At 41.4% G+C, this 16,072-nt stretch overlaps 1 protein-coding gene across 3 annotated transcripts in view; it reads left to right on the forward strand.

Annotated features, from left to right (window-relative positions):
• The window catches only part of BMPER (BMP binding endothelial regulator), a 239,995-nt gene that overhangs the window by 127,709 nt on the left and 96,214 nt on the right, over nt 1-16,072 (forward strand). For all 3 annotated transcript variants that reach the window (XM_078059447.1, XM_078059448.1, XM_078059449.1), the window contains exons 8-9: nt 12,058-12,167; nt 15,890-16,030. In XM_078059447.1, the coding sequence (XP_077915573.1) occupies nt 12,058-12,167; nt 15,890-16,030 (251 nt within the window). The remainder of the gene's footprint in view (nt 1-12,057; nt 12,168-15,889; nt 16,031-16,072) is intronic.

Here is a 16,072-nt window from a genome sequence, read left to right on the forward strand (position 1 = left end):
AAAGGAACGATGAAAAATAGCCAACAAAAAAGGGAGGATTAGTCATTTCTTGTTGAGCATTTACTATGTCCTAGGCACCATGCAAAGCACTTTATATGCTTTTTCTCATTAAAGTTTCTTAGGAAGCTGTGCTGTATAGGTGCTAAATATGTCATTCTGCTGTGTAATGTAGGTGCTCTGGTTAGTAGTATTGCAGGAGAGGGGAGTAGATTCCTAGAAGGTGCCACAGCTAGTGAGTTACGGAGTTGATGCCTGAACATGAGTCCCTGTGATTCCTAAGCCTGTGCTTTAACCTGCTGCTGCTCAGCCTCCCTGGGGATGCGGAGAGTGGCACACACATTGCTAACTGAAAAGAGACAGTCTGCGATGGAGAGTCTCTAGAGCAAGAGATCCTTTGGCACTTGTTTATAATCCGTACGCCAGCTTCTTACACGTGATCTTCAAACTCCTGAGTTAGTAGAGGTCAGACTAAGATTCAAATAAAAATACTTTGGCCCAGCATATGAATACAATAGAACATCTCCCACTAGAATCCCCCAGCAACCCCACTCAAATCTCCAGGGATCCTTGAGGACGTTAACACATTTCCTAGTCACCACTGGCTTTGTGTTTCTGCTCCTGCTGTTTCTCTCTTTATTTTCTTCCTTCTCCTCCTCCTTCTCAGATAATAACTTCTCCTCCTTCGCCTCTGCTGCTTCTCCTTCTTCTTCCCCTTTCCCTTCCTCCCTCCTTCTCCTTCTTCTTTTTCTTCTTCTCCTTCTCCTCGTCCTTCTCCTCCTCCTTTAACATCATCTTGTACTTCCAGGGACACTCGCTCTCCAGTCTTTTCACATTCTATGGTGGTGTTGAATCAAGGCTCATGTAGTAGATTTTACTGAAGGCTTGCAGTCCATGAGGAGGGTGATTAAAGAGAAGGACAGCGAACAACATGAAATGGAACCTTAAACTCCCTTTGTTCTTCAAAGGTTTTAACTATTTTGCCTTTAGGAGAGTATCACTGTTTATCTTTTATTTGGGACCCAGCCTCCTATCAGTTATTGTTCACACCCCCTTTTTATTTTTTATTTTTTTGATTCCTCTTTCCTTTCCATCATAGTTTGCTCTTGTCAATTCCAGAACACCCTGTTGATGGATGTTTTTCATTCCCAGCTTATCACAGCGATAGCCTGAGTCTGTCTTTCTACAACCAAGTGGTCAGATAAAGATATCTTGTTAAATGAAGGCAGTTTTCTCTTCTTTGAGGGATTTTTCTGCCAACTCTTCATCTAATAATGTGTACCTGCCTGCTACATGTGTACATACACACACACACGCACATACGCATGTACTTTTAAAGTAACTATGAAATAATTAAAAGAACAAAGAAGAATTGTTTAGACATGCCTGATTAAAGACATTTCCACTGAGATATGTGCTTCCTGGGTTGCCAATGTGTGCTTGTACCCCTGGCACAGAGTTAGCTAGTTCACTGTGGTTGAAATCATCACGCTTTTGGTCGTGGTGGACACAGCATTCCATCTAAGCAGGAGAGTCATCACAGAGGAAGTGGCATTTGGGGTCTGACATTGAAGATAAGTAGGTTTGATTAATGCTTTGAAGCCCGTACCGTGGATGTGCTGAGTCAGCTCAGAAACTTCTCATATGAGCAATGGCTGTTGTATTGAATGCAGATTTTTTTTTATCCACTTGTGGTCATAAGACAGATTACAAAAGGAATGGCAAGTCTTAGGAAACTTGAAAATCATAATTCTACCAAATGAGACCTTTTTTGATTGACCTAAACCCAGTGGAATAATGTGGAAATGGCTTAAATTAGGCTGTATATAGAGTCTCTGAACCACTCTTTTGAATGTTTTATCTTATTTTGGGCCATGATGACTTTGGGATTAAGGTAAGATTTTATGTTCCTCGGGGGTAAAAAGAAACATACCCACACAATAAAAGACAGAAAGGAAAAAAAGTAAACATTAGGATACTTTCTAGATCCTGAAATCTTAGACTAATTAGACTTTTGGCTGGTTGGACACCAATTTGCTGTTAAATATTCCTTTGACTAGGATTCATTTACATGACATACCTCTGCCTTTTGCACTGCAACATTCTCTTCCTCTCTTTCTCATTTTCAAGGAAGAGACCCATCAGAGGTTTGTGTACACTGAACACCCAATGCACCTCTCAGAGTGACACAGCCTAGGATCATACTGGAATTTTACTACTGCTAGTAATGATAATACTCATTATCTGCCACTTATGGGGGTGTGTGTAATGAATGCCAGGCTCTGTGATAAAAGCTTTACATCAGTGTTTTTAGGTAAAAATTATATATATATATATATATATATATTTTTTTTTTTTTTTTTTAAAGATTTTATTTATTTATTTGACAGAGAGAGACACAGTGAGAGAGGGAACACAAGCAGGGGGAGTGGGAGAGGGAGAAGCAGGCTTCCCGCCGAGCAGGGAGCCTGATGCGGGGCTCGATTCCAGGACCCTGGGATCATAACTTGAGCCGAAGGCAGGCGCTTAACCACTGAGCCACCCAGGCACCCCTGGTAAAAATTATATTTTATTGGGTGATAATCTAGGTAATTGTTCACATTTGTTCCAGGGGATAAACTTGTTGAGGAGTCTTTTTGTTCAGTGATCTACTGATGCATCATCAATCCACCAATCCATCCATCCATTTGTTCACCATTCATTCATTCAGCCAGGCCACAGTACTGAGCACTATAAATGTAGTAAAAGCTGCAAGCTGTGGGAACACAGGAAGGGGCTGCTCATTCTAAGAGGTAAAAGGGCTTCTGAGGAGGTCATGTGGAGCTCAGCCATAAAGAAGATATATTTTGATTGGTGGAGAAAGAAGCTTGACTATATTTATATATTTATATCCTGCCTCTTGCCAAAAAAGGATTTAAGGCCATTTATAAAATACATGAAACACATGTAGATAAAAGTTGGGAAAAGGCAAACCAGGTTATCACATTTGTAAAAATTGCTGAATTGAAACAGAACTATTTTTAATTCTTGAAGGATAGAAAAACATCTCTGATAGATTAATATAGAGGACAGTGTTTACAGCAGTGAAAAATGACATCACCATCATTTTTATAGTAAATACAAAAAAAAAAAAAGGTATGCTTAGGGATGTTGCTTATATCAGAATATCTTAAAACCAACGTGTGATGCAACAGAAGTGATTTCTAATGGGGTGGGTGGCCTGCACACAGCTTCCTGATGCTTCAGGGCCTAGAAGAAAGAACTAGAGAAAGGCTGAATTTTGTATTTTCAGGTAATCCTCTAATTTAGTCTCTAAGTTCTCACAAGCTTCAAGAAACTCAGGACCTGGGTGTACACATAAGAATACCCATCTTAGTTGGGTTATTAATACTTGCTAGGTGCAAAAATACAGTCATTTAGCTAAATTGTCTAACCATGAAAGGGATTTTGGTTGTATACGCTAGTATCAGAATTGTAGGTAGAGAGGGTCATGTATTATTGCGAGGAGGCATTATTGGTACCATTTTACAAGTGACCTAAGTGAGGCCTGGAGAAATACTCAAGGTCACTAGGGGGTCCATATGTGGGACCCAGGTTATAGCTTACTGCCATCTTTTGAGGCAAGTTTACTTCTGGTAGTAAGAACTAAACTAATGATTTAATTCTGTATGTATACTTATTCTAGCCTTGAAGTTGACTCTAGCAGGAAGATAGAATTTTTCTTGACTCCTATTGATGGTAATTCCAACAATTCTAATTCTGAGAGTAGCATTTAGTATGTGCCTATAGGTATTTTCAGCATTTCACTGGGCCTCCTGATAAATAGAGATTGCTTTTAATCTTTTTTATAAGAAAAAAGAGTATAGATGTAAATCTAATGAGTGACTGTGAATCTTTGACTTCTTAACTCAGTCCTTGATTCAAGTAACATGTCAGGGATGTTTTTATATGCTCCAGGGAGTAGATGCTCATACACTGAAAGAAAGGAGGAAATTGGATTGTAGTCTTTATTTGGGTTTGCTTTTTTATGGCCCTTTTGGTCACCAATCAGATCTTCACATCAGGGAAAACCAAGCTAATTCTACAGAGGTGCGATGCCTATGAAAGCTTGGGCACTTGGCATGTGGTTTGGAGTCTGCCTTTATGCACATTTTTTTTTTAAATTTTTTTTATTGTTATGTTAATCCCCATACATTACATCATTAGTTTTAGATATAGTGTTCCGTGATTCATTGTTTGTGCATAACACCCAGTATTCCATGCAGAACGTGCCCCCCTCAACCCATCACCAGGCTAACCCATCCTCCCAACCCCCTCCCCTCTAGAACCCTCAGTTTGTTTTTCAGAGTCCATCATCTCTCATGGTTCGTCTACCCCTCTGATTTCCCCCCCTTCATTCTTCCCCTCCTGCTACATTCTTCTTCTTTTTTTTTTTCTTTCTTAACATATATTGCATTATTTGTTTCAGAGGTACAGATCTGAGATTCAACAGTCTTGCACAATTCACAGCGCTTACCAGAGCACACACCCTCCCCAGTGTCCATAACCCAGTCACCCCTTCCCTCCCACCCCACCCCCCACTCCAGCAACCCTCAGTTTGTTTCCTGAGATTAAGAATTCCTCATATCAGTGAGGTCATATGATACATGTCTTTCTCTGTTTGACTTATTTCGCTCAGCATAATACCCTCCAGTTCCATCCATGTCGTTGCAAATGGCAAGATCTCATTCCTTTTGATGGCTGCATAATATTCCATTGTATATATATATACCACATCTTCTTTATCCATTCATCTGTTGATGGACATCTTGGCTCTTTCCACAGTTTGGCTATTGTGGACATTGCTGCTATAAACATCGGGGTGCACGTACCCTTTCAGATCCCTACTTTTGTATCTTTGGGGTAAATACCCAGTAGTGCAATTGCTGGATCATACGGTAGCTCTATTTTCAACTTTTTGAGGAACCTCCATACTGTTTTCCAGAGTGGCTGCACCAGCTTGCATTCCCACCAACAGTGTAGGAGGGTTCCCCTTTCTCTGCATCCCCGCCAACATCTGTCATTTCCTGACTTGTTAATTTTAGCCATTCTGATTGGTGTGAGGTGGTGTCTCATTGAGGTTTTGATTTGGATTTCCCTGATGCCGAGTGATATTGAGCACTTTTTCATGTGTCTGTTGGCCATTTGGATGTCTTCTTTGGAAAAATGTCTGTTCATGTCTTCTGCCCATTTCTTGATTGGATTCTTTGTTCTTTTGGTGTTGAGTTTGATGAGTTGTTTATAGATTTTGGATACTAGCCCTTTATCTGATATGTCATTTGCAAATATCTTCTCCCATTCTGTCAGTTGTCTTTTGGTTTTGTTGACTGTTTCCTTTGCTTTGCAAAAGCTTTTTATCTTGATGAAGTCCCAATAGTTCATTTTTGCCCTTGCTTCCCTTGCCTTTGGTGATGTTTCTAGGAAGAAGTTGCTGCGGCTGAGGTCAAAGAGGTTGCTGCCTGTGTTCTCCTTTAGGATTTTGATGGACTCCTGTCTCACATTGAGGTCTTTCAACCATTTGGAGTCTATTTTTGTGTGTGGTGTAAGGAAATGGTCCAGTTTCATTCTTCTGCATGTGGCTGTCCAATTTTCCCAACACCATTTGTTGAAGAGACTGTCTTTTTTCCATTGGACATTCTTTCCTGCTTTGTCAAAGATTAGTTGACCATATAGTTGAGGGTCCATTTCTGGGCTCTCTATTCTGTTCCATTGATCTATGTGTCTGTTTTTGTGCCAGTACTATACTGTCTTGATGATGACAGCTTTGTAGTAGAGCTGGAAGTCTGGAATTGTGATGCCGCCAGCTTTGCTTTTCTTTTTCAACATTCCTCTGGCTATGCGGGGTCTTTTCTGGTTCCATACAAATTTGAGGATTATTTGTTCCATTTCTTTGAAGAAAGTGGATGGTATTTTGATGGGGATTGCATTGAATGTGTAGATTGCTCTAGGTAGGATTGACATCTTCACGATATTTGTTCTTCCAATCCATGAGCATGGAACGTTTTTCCATTTTTTTGTGTCTTCCTCAATTTCTTTCATGAGTATTTTATAGTTTTCTGAGTACAGATCCTTTGCCTCTTTGGTTAGATTTATTCCTAGGTATCTTATGGTTTTGGGTGCAATTGTAAATGGGATCGACTCCTTAATTTCTCTTTCTTCTGACTTGTTGTTGGTGTATAGGAATGCCACTGACTTCTGTGCATTGATTTTATATCCTGCCACTTTACTGAATTCCTGTATGAGTTCTAGCAGTTTTGGGGTGGAGTCTTTGGGATTTTCCACATAAAGTATCATATCATCTGCAAAGAGTGAGAGTTTGACTTCTTTGCCGATTTGGATGCCTTTGATTTCTTTTTGTTGTCTGATTGCTGTGGCTAGGACTTCCAATACTATGTTGAATAGCAGTGGTGATAGTGGACATCCCTGCCGCGTTCCTGACCTTAGGGGGAAAGCTCTCAGTTTTTCTCCATTGAGAATGATACTCGCTGTAGGTTTTTCATAGATGGCTTTTATGATATTGAGGTATGTACCCTCTATGCCTATACTCTGAAGAGTTTTGATCAAGAAAGGATGCTGTACTTTGTCAAATGCTTTTTCTGCATCTATTGAGAGGATCATATGATTCTTGTTCTTTCTTTTGTTAATGTATTGTATCACGTTGATTGATTTGCGGATGTTGAACCAACCTTGCAGCCCAGGGATAAATCCCACTTGGTCGTGGTGAATAATCCTTTTAATGTACTGTTGGATCCTATTGGCTAGTATTTTGGTGAGAATTTTTGCATCCGTGTTCATCAGGGATATTGGTCTGTAATTCTCCTTTTTGATGGGGTCTTTGTCTGGTTTTGGGATCAAGGTCATGGTGGCCTCATAAAATGAGTTTGGAAGTTTTCCTTCCATTTCTATTTTTTGGAACAGTTTCAGAAGAATAGGTATTAATTCTTCTTGAAATGTTTGGTAGAATTCCCCTGGGAAGCCATCTGGCCCTGGGCTTTTGTTTGTTGGGAGATTTTTGATGACTGCTTCAATTTCCTTAGTGGTTATAGGTCTGTTCAGGTTTTCCATTTCTTCCTGGTTCAGTTTTGGTAGTTGATACATCTCTAGGAATGCCTCCATTTCTTCCAGGTTATCGAATTTGCTGGCATAGAGTTGCTCATAATATGTTCTTATAATTGTTTGTATTTCTTTGGTGTTGGTTGTGATCTCTCCTCTTTCATTCATGATTTTGTTGATTTGGGTCATTTCTCTTTTCTTTTTGATAAGTCTGGCCAGGGGTTTATCAATCTTGTTAATTCTTTCAAAGAACCAGCTCCTAGTTTCGTTGATCATTGATTTCTGCTTTTAGTTTCTATTTTATTGATTTCTGCTCTGATCTTTATTATTTCTCTTCTCCTGCTGGGTTTAGGCTTTATTTGCTGTTCTTTCTCCAGCTCCTTTAGGTGTAGGGTTAGTTTGTGTACTTGAGACCTTTCTTGTTTCTTGAGAAAGGCTTATATTGCTATGTACTTTCCTCTTAGGACTGCCTTTGCTGCATCCCAAAGATTTTGAATAGTTGTGTTTTCATTTTCATTGGTTTCCATGAATTTTTTTAATTCTTCTTTAATTTCCTGGTTGACCCATTCATTCTTCAGTAGGTTGCTCTTTAGCCTCCATGTATTTGAGTTCTTTCCGACTTTCCTCTTGTGATTGAGTTCTAGTTTCAAAGCATTGTGGTCTGAAAATAGGCAGGGAATGATCCCAATCTTTTGGTACCGGTTGAGACCTGATTTATGACCTAGGATGTGATCGATTCTGGAGAATGTTCCATGGGCACTAGAGAAGAATGTGTATTCCGTTGCTTTGGGATGGAAGTTCTGAATATGTCTGTGAAGTCCATTTGGTCCAGTGTGTCATTTAAAGTCTTTATTTCCTTGTTGATCTTTTGCTTAGACGATCTGTCCATTTCAGTGAGGGGGGTGTTAAAGACCCCCACTATTATTGTATTGTTGTCGATGTGTTTCTTTGCCTTTGTTATTAATTGCCTTATATAATTGGCTGCTCCCATGTTAGGGGCATAGATATTTACAATTGTTAGATCTTCTTGTTGGATAGACCCTTTAAGTAGGATATAGTGTCCTTCCTCATCTCTTATTACAGTCCTTGGTTTAAAATCTAATTTGTCTGATATAAGGATTGCCACCCCAGCTCTCTTTTGGTGTCCATCAGCATGGTAAATGGTTTTCCACCCCCTCACTTTAAATCTGGGGGTGTCTTTGGTTCTAAAATGAGTCTCTTGCAGACAGCATATCGATGGGTCTTGTTTTTTAATCCAATCTGATAGCCTGTGTCTTTTGATTGGGGCATTTAGCCCATTTACATTCAGGGTAACTATTGAAAGATAGGAATTTAGTGCCATTGTATTGCCTGTAAGGTGACTGTTACTGTATATTGTCTGTGTTCCTTTCTGGTCTTTGTTGCTTTTAGGCTCTCTCTTTGCTTAGAGGACCCGTTTCAAGATTTCTTGTAGGGCTGGTTTCGTGTTTGCAAATTCCTTTAGTTTTTGTTTGTCCTGGAAGCTTTTTATCTCTCCTTCAATTTTCAATGACAGCCTAGCTGGATATAGTATTCTTGGCTGCATATTTTTCTCATTTAGTGCTCTGAATATGTCCTGCCAGTCCTTTCTGGCCTGCCAGGTCTCTGTGGATAGGTCTGTTGCCAATCTAATGTTTCTACCATTGTAGGTTACAGATCTCTTCTCCCGAGCTGCTTTCAGGATTTTCTCTTTGTCTCTGAGACTCGTAAGTTTTACTATTAGATGTCGGGGTGTTGACCTATTTTTATTGATTTTGAGAGGGGTTCTCTGTGCCTCCTGGATTTTGATGCCTGTTTCCTTCCCCAAATTAGGGAAGTTCTCTGCTGTAATTTGCTCCAGTATACCTTCTGCCCCTCTCTCTCTTTCTTCTTCTTCTGGGATCCCAATTATTCTAATGTTGTTTCGTCTTATGGTATCGCTTATCTCTCGAATTCTGTCCTCGTGATCCAGTAGTTGTTTATCTCTCTTTTTCTCAGCTTCTTTATTTTCCATCATTTGCTCTTCTATCTCACTGATTCTTTCTTCTGCCTCATTTATCCTAGCAGTTAGTGCCCCCATATTTGATTGCACCTCGTTAATAGCCTTTTTGATTTCTACTTGGTTAGATTTTAGTTCTTTTACTTCTCCAGAAAGGGTTTCTCTAATAACTTCCATGCTTTTTTCAAGCCCAGCTAGTATCTTTAAAGTGGTGATTCTGAACTCTAGATCTGACATTGTACTAATGTCCATATTGAGTAGGTCCCTGGCAGTTGGTGCTACCTCTTGTTCTTTTTGTTGAGGTGATTTTTTCCGTCTTGTCATTTTGTGCAGAGGAGAATAGATTAATGAGAGAACAAAATGCTAGCAGGGTAACAATGTCCCCAGAAAATATACTCTAAACAAATCAGAAAAGATCTGAAGCAGTGGGAAAAGAAAGGGAAAGAGAGAGAAAAGAAAAAGAAAAAGAAAAAGATAAAGATAAAAATAAACAAAAACAGAACAAAACAAAACAAAAACAGAATGTGATCAAATATGATCAGGCTGGTTTATAGATCAGTGCCACACACTAGATTTTGGGTGTATTTTGGTCTGTTAAAAGAAAGTGCCTCCCAAAATTTTAAAGAAAGAAAAACTTATATATGTACAAAAATAAGGGTTGATATGATGAAGGGATGGAATATGACTGTAAAGATGGAAATTATAAAAAATTTTATAAAAGGAATTGATAAGTTGTTTGAAAAAAGAAAGAAGAGGATTTAAAAAACAAAGGGAGAGAATGTGATCAGGCAGGGGAGTAGAAAAAAACCATACACTAGAGATTTAGAGTATATTTGATCTGTTAGAAGAAACTGTCTCAAAATTTTAAAGAGAGAACAACTTATATATATATATGCCAAAAATACGGGTAACTACTATGAAGGGATAGAATATGACTCTAAAAATGAAAAATAAAAATGTTTTTTAAAAAAGGGATTGATAAGATGTTGGTTGAAAAAGGGAAAAAGAAAAATTCAAGGGGCGCCTGGGTGGCTCAGTCGTTAAGCGTCTGCCTTCGGCTCAGGTCATGGTCCCAGAGTCCTGGGATCGAGCCCCGCATCGGGCTCCCTGCTCCGTGGGAAGCCTGCTTCTCCCTCTCCCACTCTCCCTGCTTGTGTTCCTGCTCTCACTATCTCTCTCTGTCAAATAAATAAAATCTTTAAAAAAAAAAAAAAGAAAAATTCAAAAAAAAAAAAGAAAAAAGAAAAAAAGACAGCTAAAAAAAATAATTAACTTTGAAAGACTAAAGAATCATGGTAAAAAAGCCATGAATTCTATGTGCAGTATTCCCCTAGCGCTGGAGTTCTGCCATTCTCATTGATTGGTAAACTTGGTCTTGGCTGGCTGTTCTCGCTGATCTTCTAGGGGAGGGGCCTGTTGCCGTGGTTCCCAAATATCTTTGTCGGAGGCGGAATTGCCCCACCCTTTCCGGTCCGGGCTCAGTAATCTGCTCGGGTTTGCTCTTGGGAGCTTTTGTTCCCTGCAAGCTTTCCGTACAGCTTTGGAGGCGGAGAGTGAAAATGGTGGCCTCCCAGTCTCCGCCCCGGAGGAGCCGAGAACTCGGGGTCCCGCTCCTCAGTGAGCCCCCAGAGAAAAGCAGTCAATCACTCCCGTCTCCCTGGTCTCTGGCCACACTCCGTGCTCACCCGGCCTGTGACCGCGCGTTTCTATCTCTGGCACCCGACCCCGGGTGGAGTCTCCAAACCCAGCAGATCCCTGCTGTGCGCTCCCGCGCCGCTCCTCCCGGGGGAGGAAGGGGAGTCTCCCTGGATCTGCCACTTGTCGGGTCCCTGCTGGAGGAGCCGTGGCCCGACTGCGCCCCGGATCACGGTTTATGGCAACCCCGAGCTGAGAGCCCGCGCCTGGGCTCCGTCTCTGCAGCCGGCTTCCCCACTCCGATACCTGGGAGCTCTGCCGCACTCAGGCACCCCCGGTCTTTCTGTGACCCCGAGGGTCCCGAGACCACACTGTCCCACGAGGGTTCCACCCCCTGCTTAGCCACCGGAGTGACGTCCCTCAGAGGAGCCGACTTCTAAAAGTTCCGATTTTGTGCTCCGCGGCTCTATCACTTGCCAGAAGCCGCCGACGGAGGCCCCTCCCCCGCCGTCTATCCTCCCGAATATCGCCTCGGATTCACTTCTCCGCACGTCCTACCTTCCAGAAAGTGGTCGCTTTTCTGTTCAGAGAGTTGTTGCTATTCTTTTCTTTGATCTCCTGTTGAGTTTGTAGGTGTTCAGGATGGTTTGATCCCTATCCAGCTGAATTCCTGAGAGGAGACAAAATCCAGGTCTCCTACTCCTCCGCCATCTTGCTCCCCTTTATGCACATTTTGAGTTAGTGCCATCCTTTATACCCGTGGACTTGCCATTTCTCCAACCAAGATGCAGTATCACTGGTTCTTCTTTTCACTCATTCTAGTTCTTCTTGGGATATCTTGACTCCTTTTGCCTCTTCCCTGCCAATACCTTCTTTCTGGATAATTTTACTTATTCTTTAAAATGCAGCTCAGGCATTACATCTTCTAAGAAATCTTCTCTGTCCTCCCTGTCCCTACAGTTCCCATATTGGCTTCTTTCCACAACTTACCGTATTGTTGTGTTGAAATCATTTTTTGTGGGTTTGTCTCACCAGTAGACTGTGAGCTCCATGAGGGCAGGTCAACATAGACCTGGTCATCTTGGTTCACTATAATGGTAATAAAGATTTGTTGAACTTACAAGATTCAGTGTGGAATCAAACTCTTTATAACAAAAGCTCTCTACATTAATGACTCCAGGGGATTCCCTGGGAACATCTGACCCAGGACTATTTTTGTGCACCATATTTACCTGCTCTTGTGAAAATGTTTAACAGCCCTGTGATATAATTGTTGATGACAAAGTGGGACATCCTGGCTTCTGTCTTGCTTACACCATGCTGTTGCTTCCCTCTAGGTCAGAGGAAAGTGTTTGACCTCCCATTTGGAAGCTGCCTCTTTCGCAGTGACGTTTATGACAATGGATCTTCATTTCTCTACGATAACTGCACTGCATGCACCTGCCAGGTAATGTGGTTCTGAGGGGCTGAGGTCCAACAATGCAGTTGGGGTTTTATTTTTATTTATTTATTTCTTTTTAAATGATTTTATTTATTTGACAGAGAGAGACACAGCGAGAGAGGGAACACAAGCAGGGGGAGTGGGAGAGGGAGAAGCAGGCTTCCCGCTGAGCAGAGAGCCTGAGGCGGGGCTCCATCCCAGGACCCCGGTATCATGACCTGAGCCGAAGGCAGACGCTTAATGACTGAGCCACCCAGGCACCCCGGGGTTTTATTGTTAACATTATAGCCATGTGTTACAAGTAACACAATGTGTTACTTACTGGAAGGAGGCATTATCAATGCCATTTTACTAGTTGAGATCATACTCAAAGTCATGAGGAAGTTAAAACATAGGACCCAAATTACAATTCACTGTTATCTTCCCAGGACCTACAAGTTAGGTTCCAGAGGTGAGAACTAAAGTCTGAGGGGGCTATCCTGAGGTACTTTCTAAAATCAGACAAATAGATGTGGCAGTGTTCTCTGGCTCTAACTATCAAAGATGAATTCTCTGACACACCTCGCAATAAAAATGACTTTAATCACATTCAAGAGGAAAGAAAGGCGTGGATTTACAGTTTATTACAAAGATAAACCTGATAGTTTGGGAAGAGGGTATTTATGCATTGTTCATTGTACCATTTCTTACCTGAGGCATTGCTTGCTTTTCTCCAAAGGCAACCAGAGGTCTAATGACTGGTAAAGAAAGAATTCCACAGCTCCAGAATTTTATTTTATTTTTATTATTTTTTTTAAGATTTTATTTATTTATTTGACAGAGAGAGACACAGTGAGAGAGGGAACACAAGCAAGGGGAGTGGGAGAGGAAGAAGCAGGCTTCCTGCAGAGCAGGGAGTCCAATGCGGGGCTCAGTGCGGGGCTCGATCCCAGGACCCTGAGATCATGACCTGAGCCAAAGGCAGATGCTTAATGACTGAGCCACCCAGGCGCCTCCAGAATTTTAAAGGGATGCACATCACACATTAATTGACTGTGCTTATGCAGTGATTTATTTTTAAAACCAAGAAGAGAATCATTTTAATGGGAGATTTTAGGATCATTCATTAGTGAGTTAACCCAAACATCTGTGTGACATGAATTTAGAATAATGCATTTCGGTGGTGATGGTTGTTGTTTTGTTTTTAATAGCTAAAGCACTAGAGAGGGAAAGAGGAGTTTTGCTCAATGTCAGCTATGAGTCAGTAGCTAGGATTAGAGTTCAGAAGTTCCTGATTACTTGAGGCATGCTTTGTTAAGTAGCATGCACTCCTTCAGGGGGGTGGCTGAATAGGGGCTGAACTGTCTGTTCCTTGGCACTGAACACTGAGTATTTCCTAAGCCTGAGAATACTTTCCTCAGGCTCCTTCCTCTCGTTGTGGTTTATACTATCCTATGCTAAACATATAGCCACTCCTTCTGTGTGCCTTGGCCTCCATCCTCCAGACTTTTCTTGCTCTCCAGAATTTTACAGGTTTACAGGTTCCTCTTGAGGGTACTGAACCTTTGATGAAACATATCACATCCCCAGTTCTCTTAATTGCAGGAGAGCAGACTGAGAATCCGTTATGCTTGCAGTGCTTTGGGTCTCATGGATTCTTTGAGAGAAGATTAGGCAATATATCCCCGTGCTCAAAAAAGTGTAATTGATACTGTTCCTTCAAGAGGTTGTCTTTTCTCAGAGTATGCATTTACAGTCATCTTTGGAAAACTGGATGCTCGAAGTCATTTTGGATAATCAGTATTATTTTCTGTCTGCTTAGAGCTTCCCTCTTCAGCATCTCCACCCAGTGCCATGGCAGGTGCAGGAAATTGTTCAGTAGTACTCTGAGCACAGTATGGTTTCAGGTCTTTGTGCCTTCAGATCTGATGATTCCTCCACCTGGAGTGTATCCTCATCTTCTTTCAATCTGATTAGCAAACTCCTCTTCATACACAACAGCTTATCTCACATGTTACCTCCTCTGGGGAGGCTTTCCTGACTCACATAGGTAGGTAGTTACCCCTCTTTTCTGTTACCTCTATACCTTTACTAATTCTGTTTACTACATTATATTGCAATTTATTTGTTCCCATGGTTCTCTCTCTCCTTTTGCTCTGTGAACTCCTTGTAGACAGAAGCACATCCATCCATCTCTGTATTCTCATTGCTTAAACTACTGCCAGGCATATGATCTAATGTGTGCCGTATGTGTGTGTGTGTGTGTGTGTGTGTGTAATGAAAGGTGGGAAATCTATAACTGCGAAGTATGTATTACTTGAGAGCTAGGGAGTGCGCTGTTTTCAAACTAGAAATCAAGACGTGCAGCTTGGCAACATATTTTTTCCCAGTTTATGAGTTGACCTATAATAATTTCTATGTGCCAGAAACTGTGGCAAGTGCTTTATGTATTTCATTTAAATTGCACAATAAATCTGAGGAGCAGGTACTCTCACCTCCATTTTGAAGATGAGGAATCTGAGGCTCAAGGAGATGGATTTGCGTAAGATAACACACCTAATAAATGAATGGTCTTGTCCAATGCTAAATCCTATCCATAATCTGATGTGGTAGAACCTTAAAAATAAAACACAACTAATGCCATTTTTAAAAGGATTATCTCATTGTCATATTAATCTTAGATGGATAGGTCAGTAGGAGTATAGTGGATGAATACCAGGAGTACTTCTTGAAGTCATAGGATTAACAGAGGAGCTACGGAAGTTACATACATTGATTGACACAACCTGTTTAAGTGAGCTCTCTCTCAACGCTAACTAACAGGAGAGGGCTTGGTCTCGTTTCCCTGTCATCGGTCTCCCACTAACTCCACACTGTGAGGGGATTGCCCATCTACGTGGGACACCGCTTTCCTCCATCCCTGCCTGCCACCGAGTCTCACAAATGTTTTGCTCTTACATTCATTCCAGCTGACAACCTACTCCAGTAAAATTGCAACTTGTTGGCTGGGGAACTAAACAAGTTTACTTTTCTTGAACAGCTCTGAATTTTTCTTCAATGTGTTGAATAAATCAGTAGGCACAATTTACTTGGCTATTGTGTTCATGCGATGCCACTTCTTTAGAAAGCAAGCCATACCTCTTAAAGTTACAGACATAAACTCGTCACTCCCAGGGGGTAAGTGGCCTGATGAAGGTTACATACTTTATGGAGAAGCCCTAGAGCCCAGGCCCAGTTTTGGACTTGCTCGTTCAGTTCTTCTGTGAACATAGAACACACTAAGGAATTTCATCTTGAGGAGGAACAGTAGCTCCTAGTGTTTACTTTTTGATTAGATACCATGCCTTTATGCTAAACTCCCTGAAGGTGGCATAAAGCCCTGGAGGAGACCCCAGAGAGCAAAGTTCATGAAGGACGTGCAAGAGGAAAAGGGCAGGAAGAAGGAAACTGGTGAGCCACACGCTGGCTGGAGTGGAACCAGAAGTTTCTTGAACATTAAGTTGTAGACACTTGGAAGGTAGCGAAGGTATATCACACTTCTCCTAGCTTCTTCATCTTCTTGTCCAGATACCTCATCAACAAATAACATTTTGAAGGGAAAGAGAGATTTATTGCAACAAGTTACAGTGTGATATCTTCAGAATATGTTTTAAAGCAGTTAGTTGTAGGTTGTTAAAAGGCAGGTCAGGTGGGATGTTTGGTAGAGATGGAAAACATTTTTAATTTCTGGTTTGCCCTCGGGCCCCCAGGACTCCACCGTGGTGTGTAAGAAGAAGTGCTCCCACTCTGGTGGCTGCGTCAGAGGGGAGGAGATGTGTTGTGAAGAGTGCCTCCTGCGCATGCCTCCGGAGGACATCAAGGTGTGCAAGTTTGGCAACAAGATTTTCCGGGTATGTCACAAGCCAAGCGCCTGGGAACCACTATACTATACG

Source organism: Halichoerus grypus, chromosome 12 (assembly GCF_964656455.1).
Source record: "Halichoerus grypus chromosome 12, mHalGry1.hap1.1, whole genome shotgun sequence".
In the NCBI taxonomy this organism is placed as follows: domain Eukaryota; kingdom Metazoa; phylum Chordata; class Mammalia; order Carnivora; family Phocidae; genus Halichoerus; species Halichoerus grypus.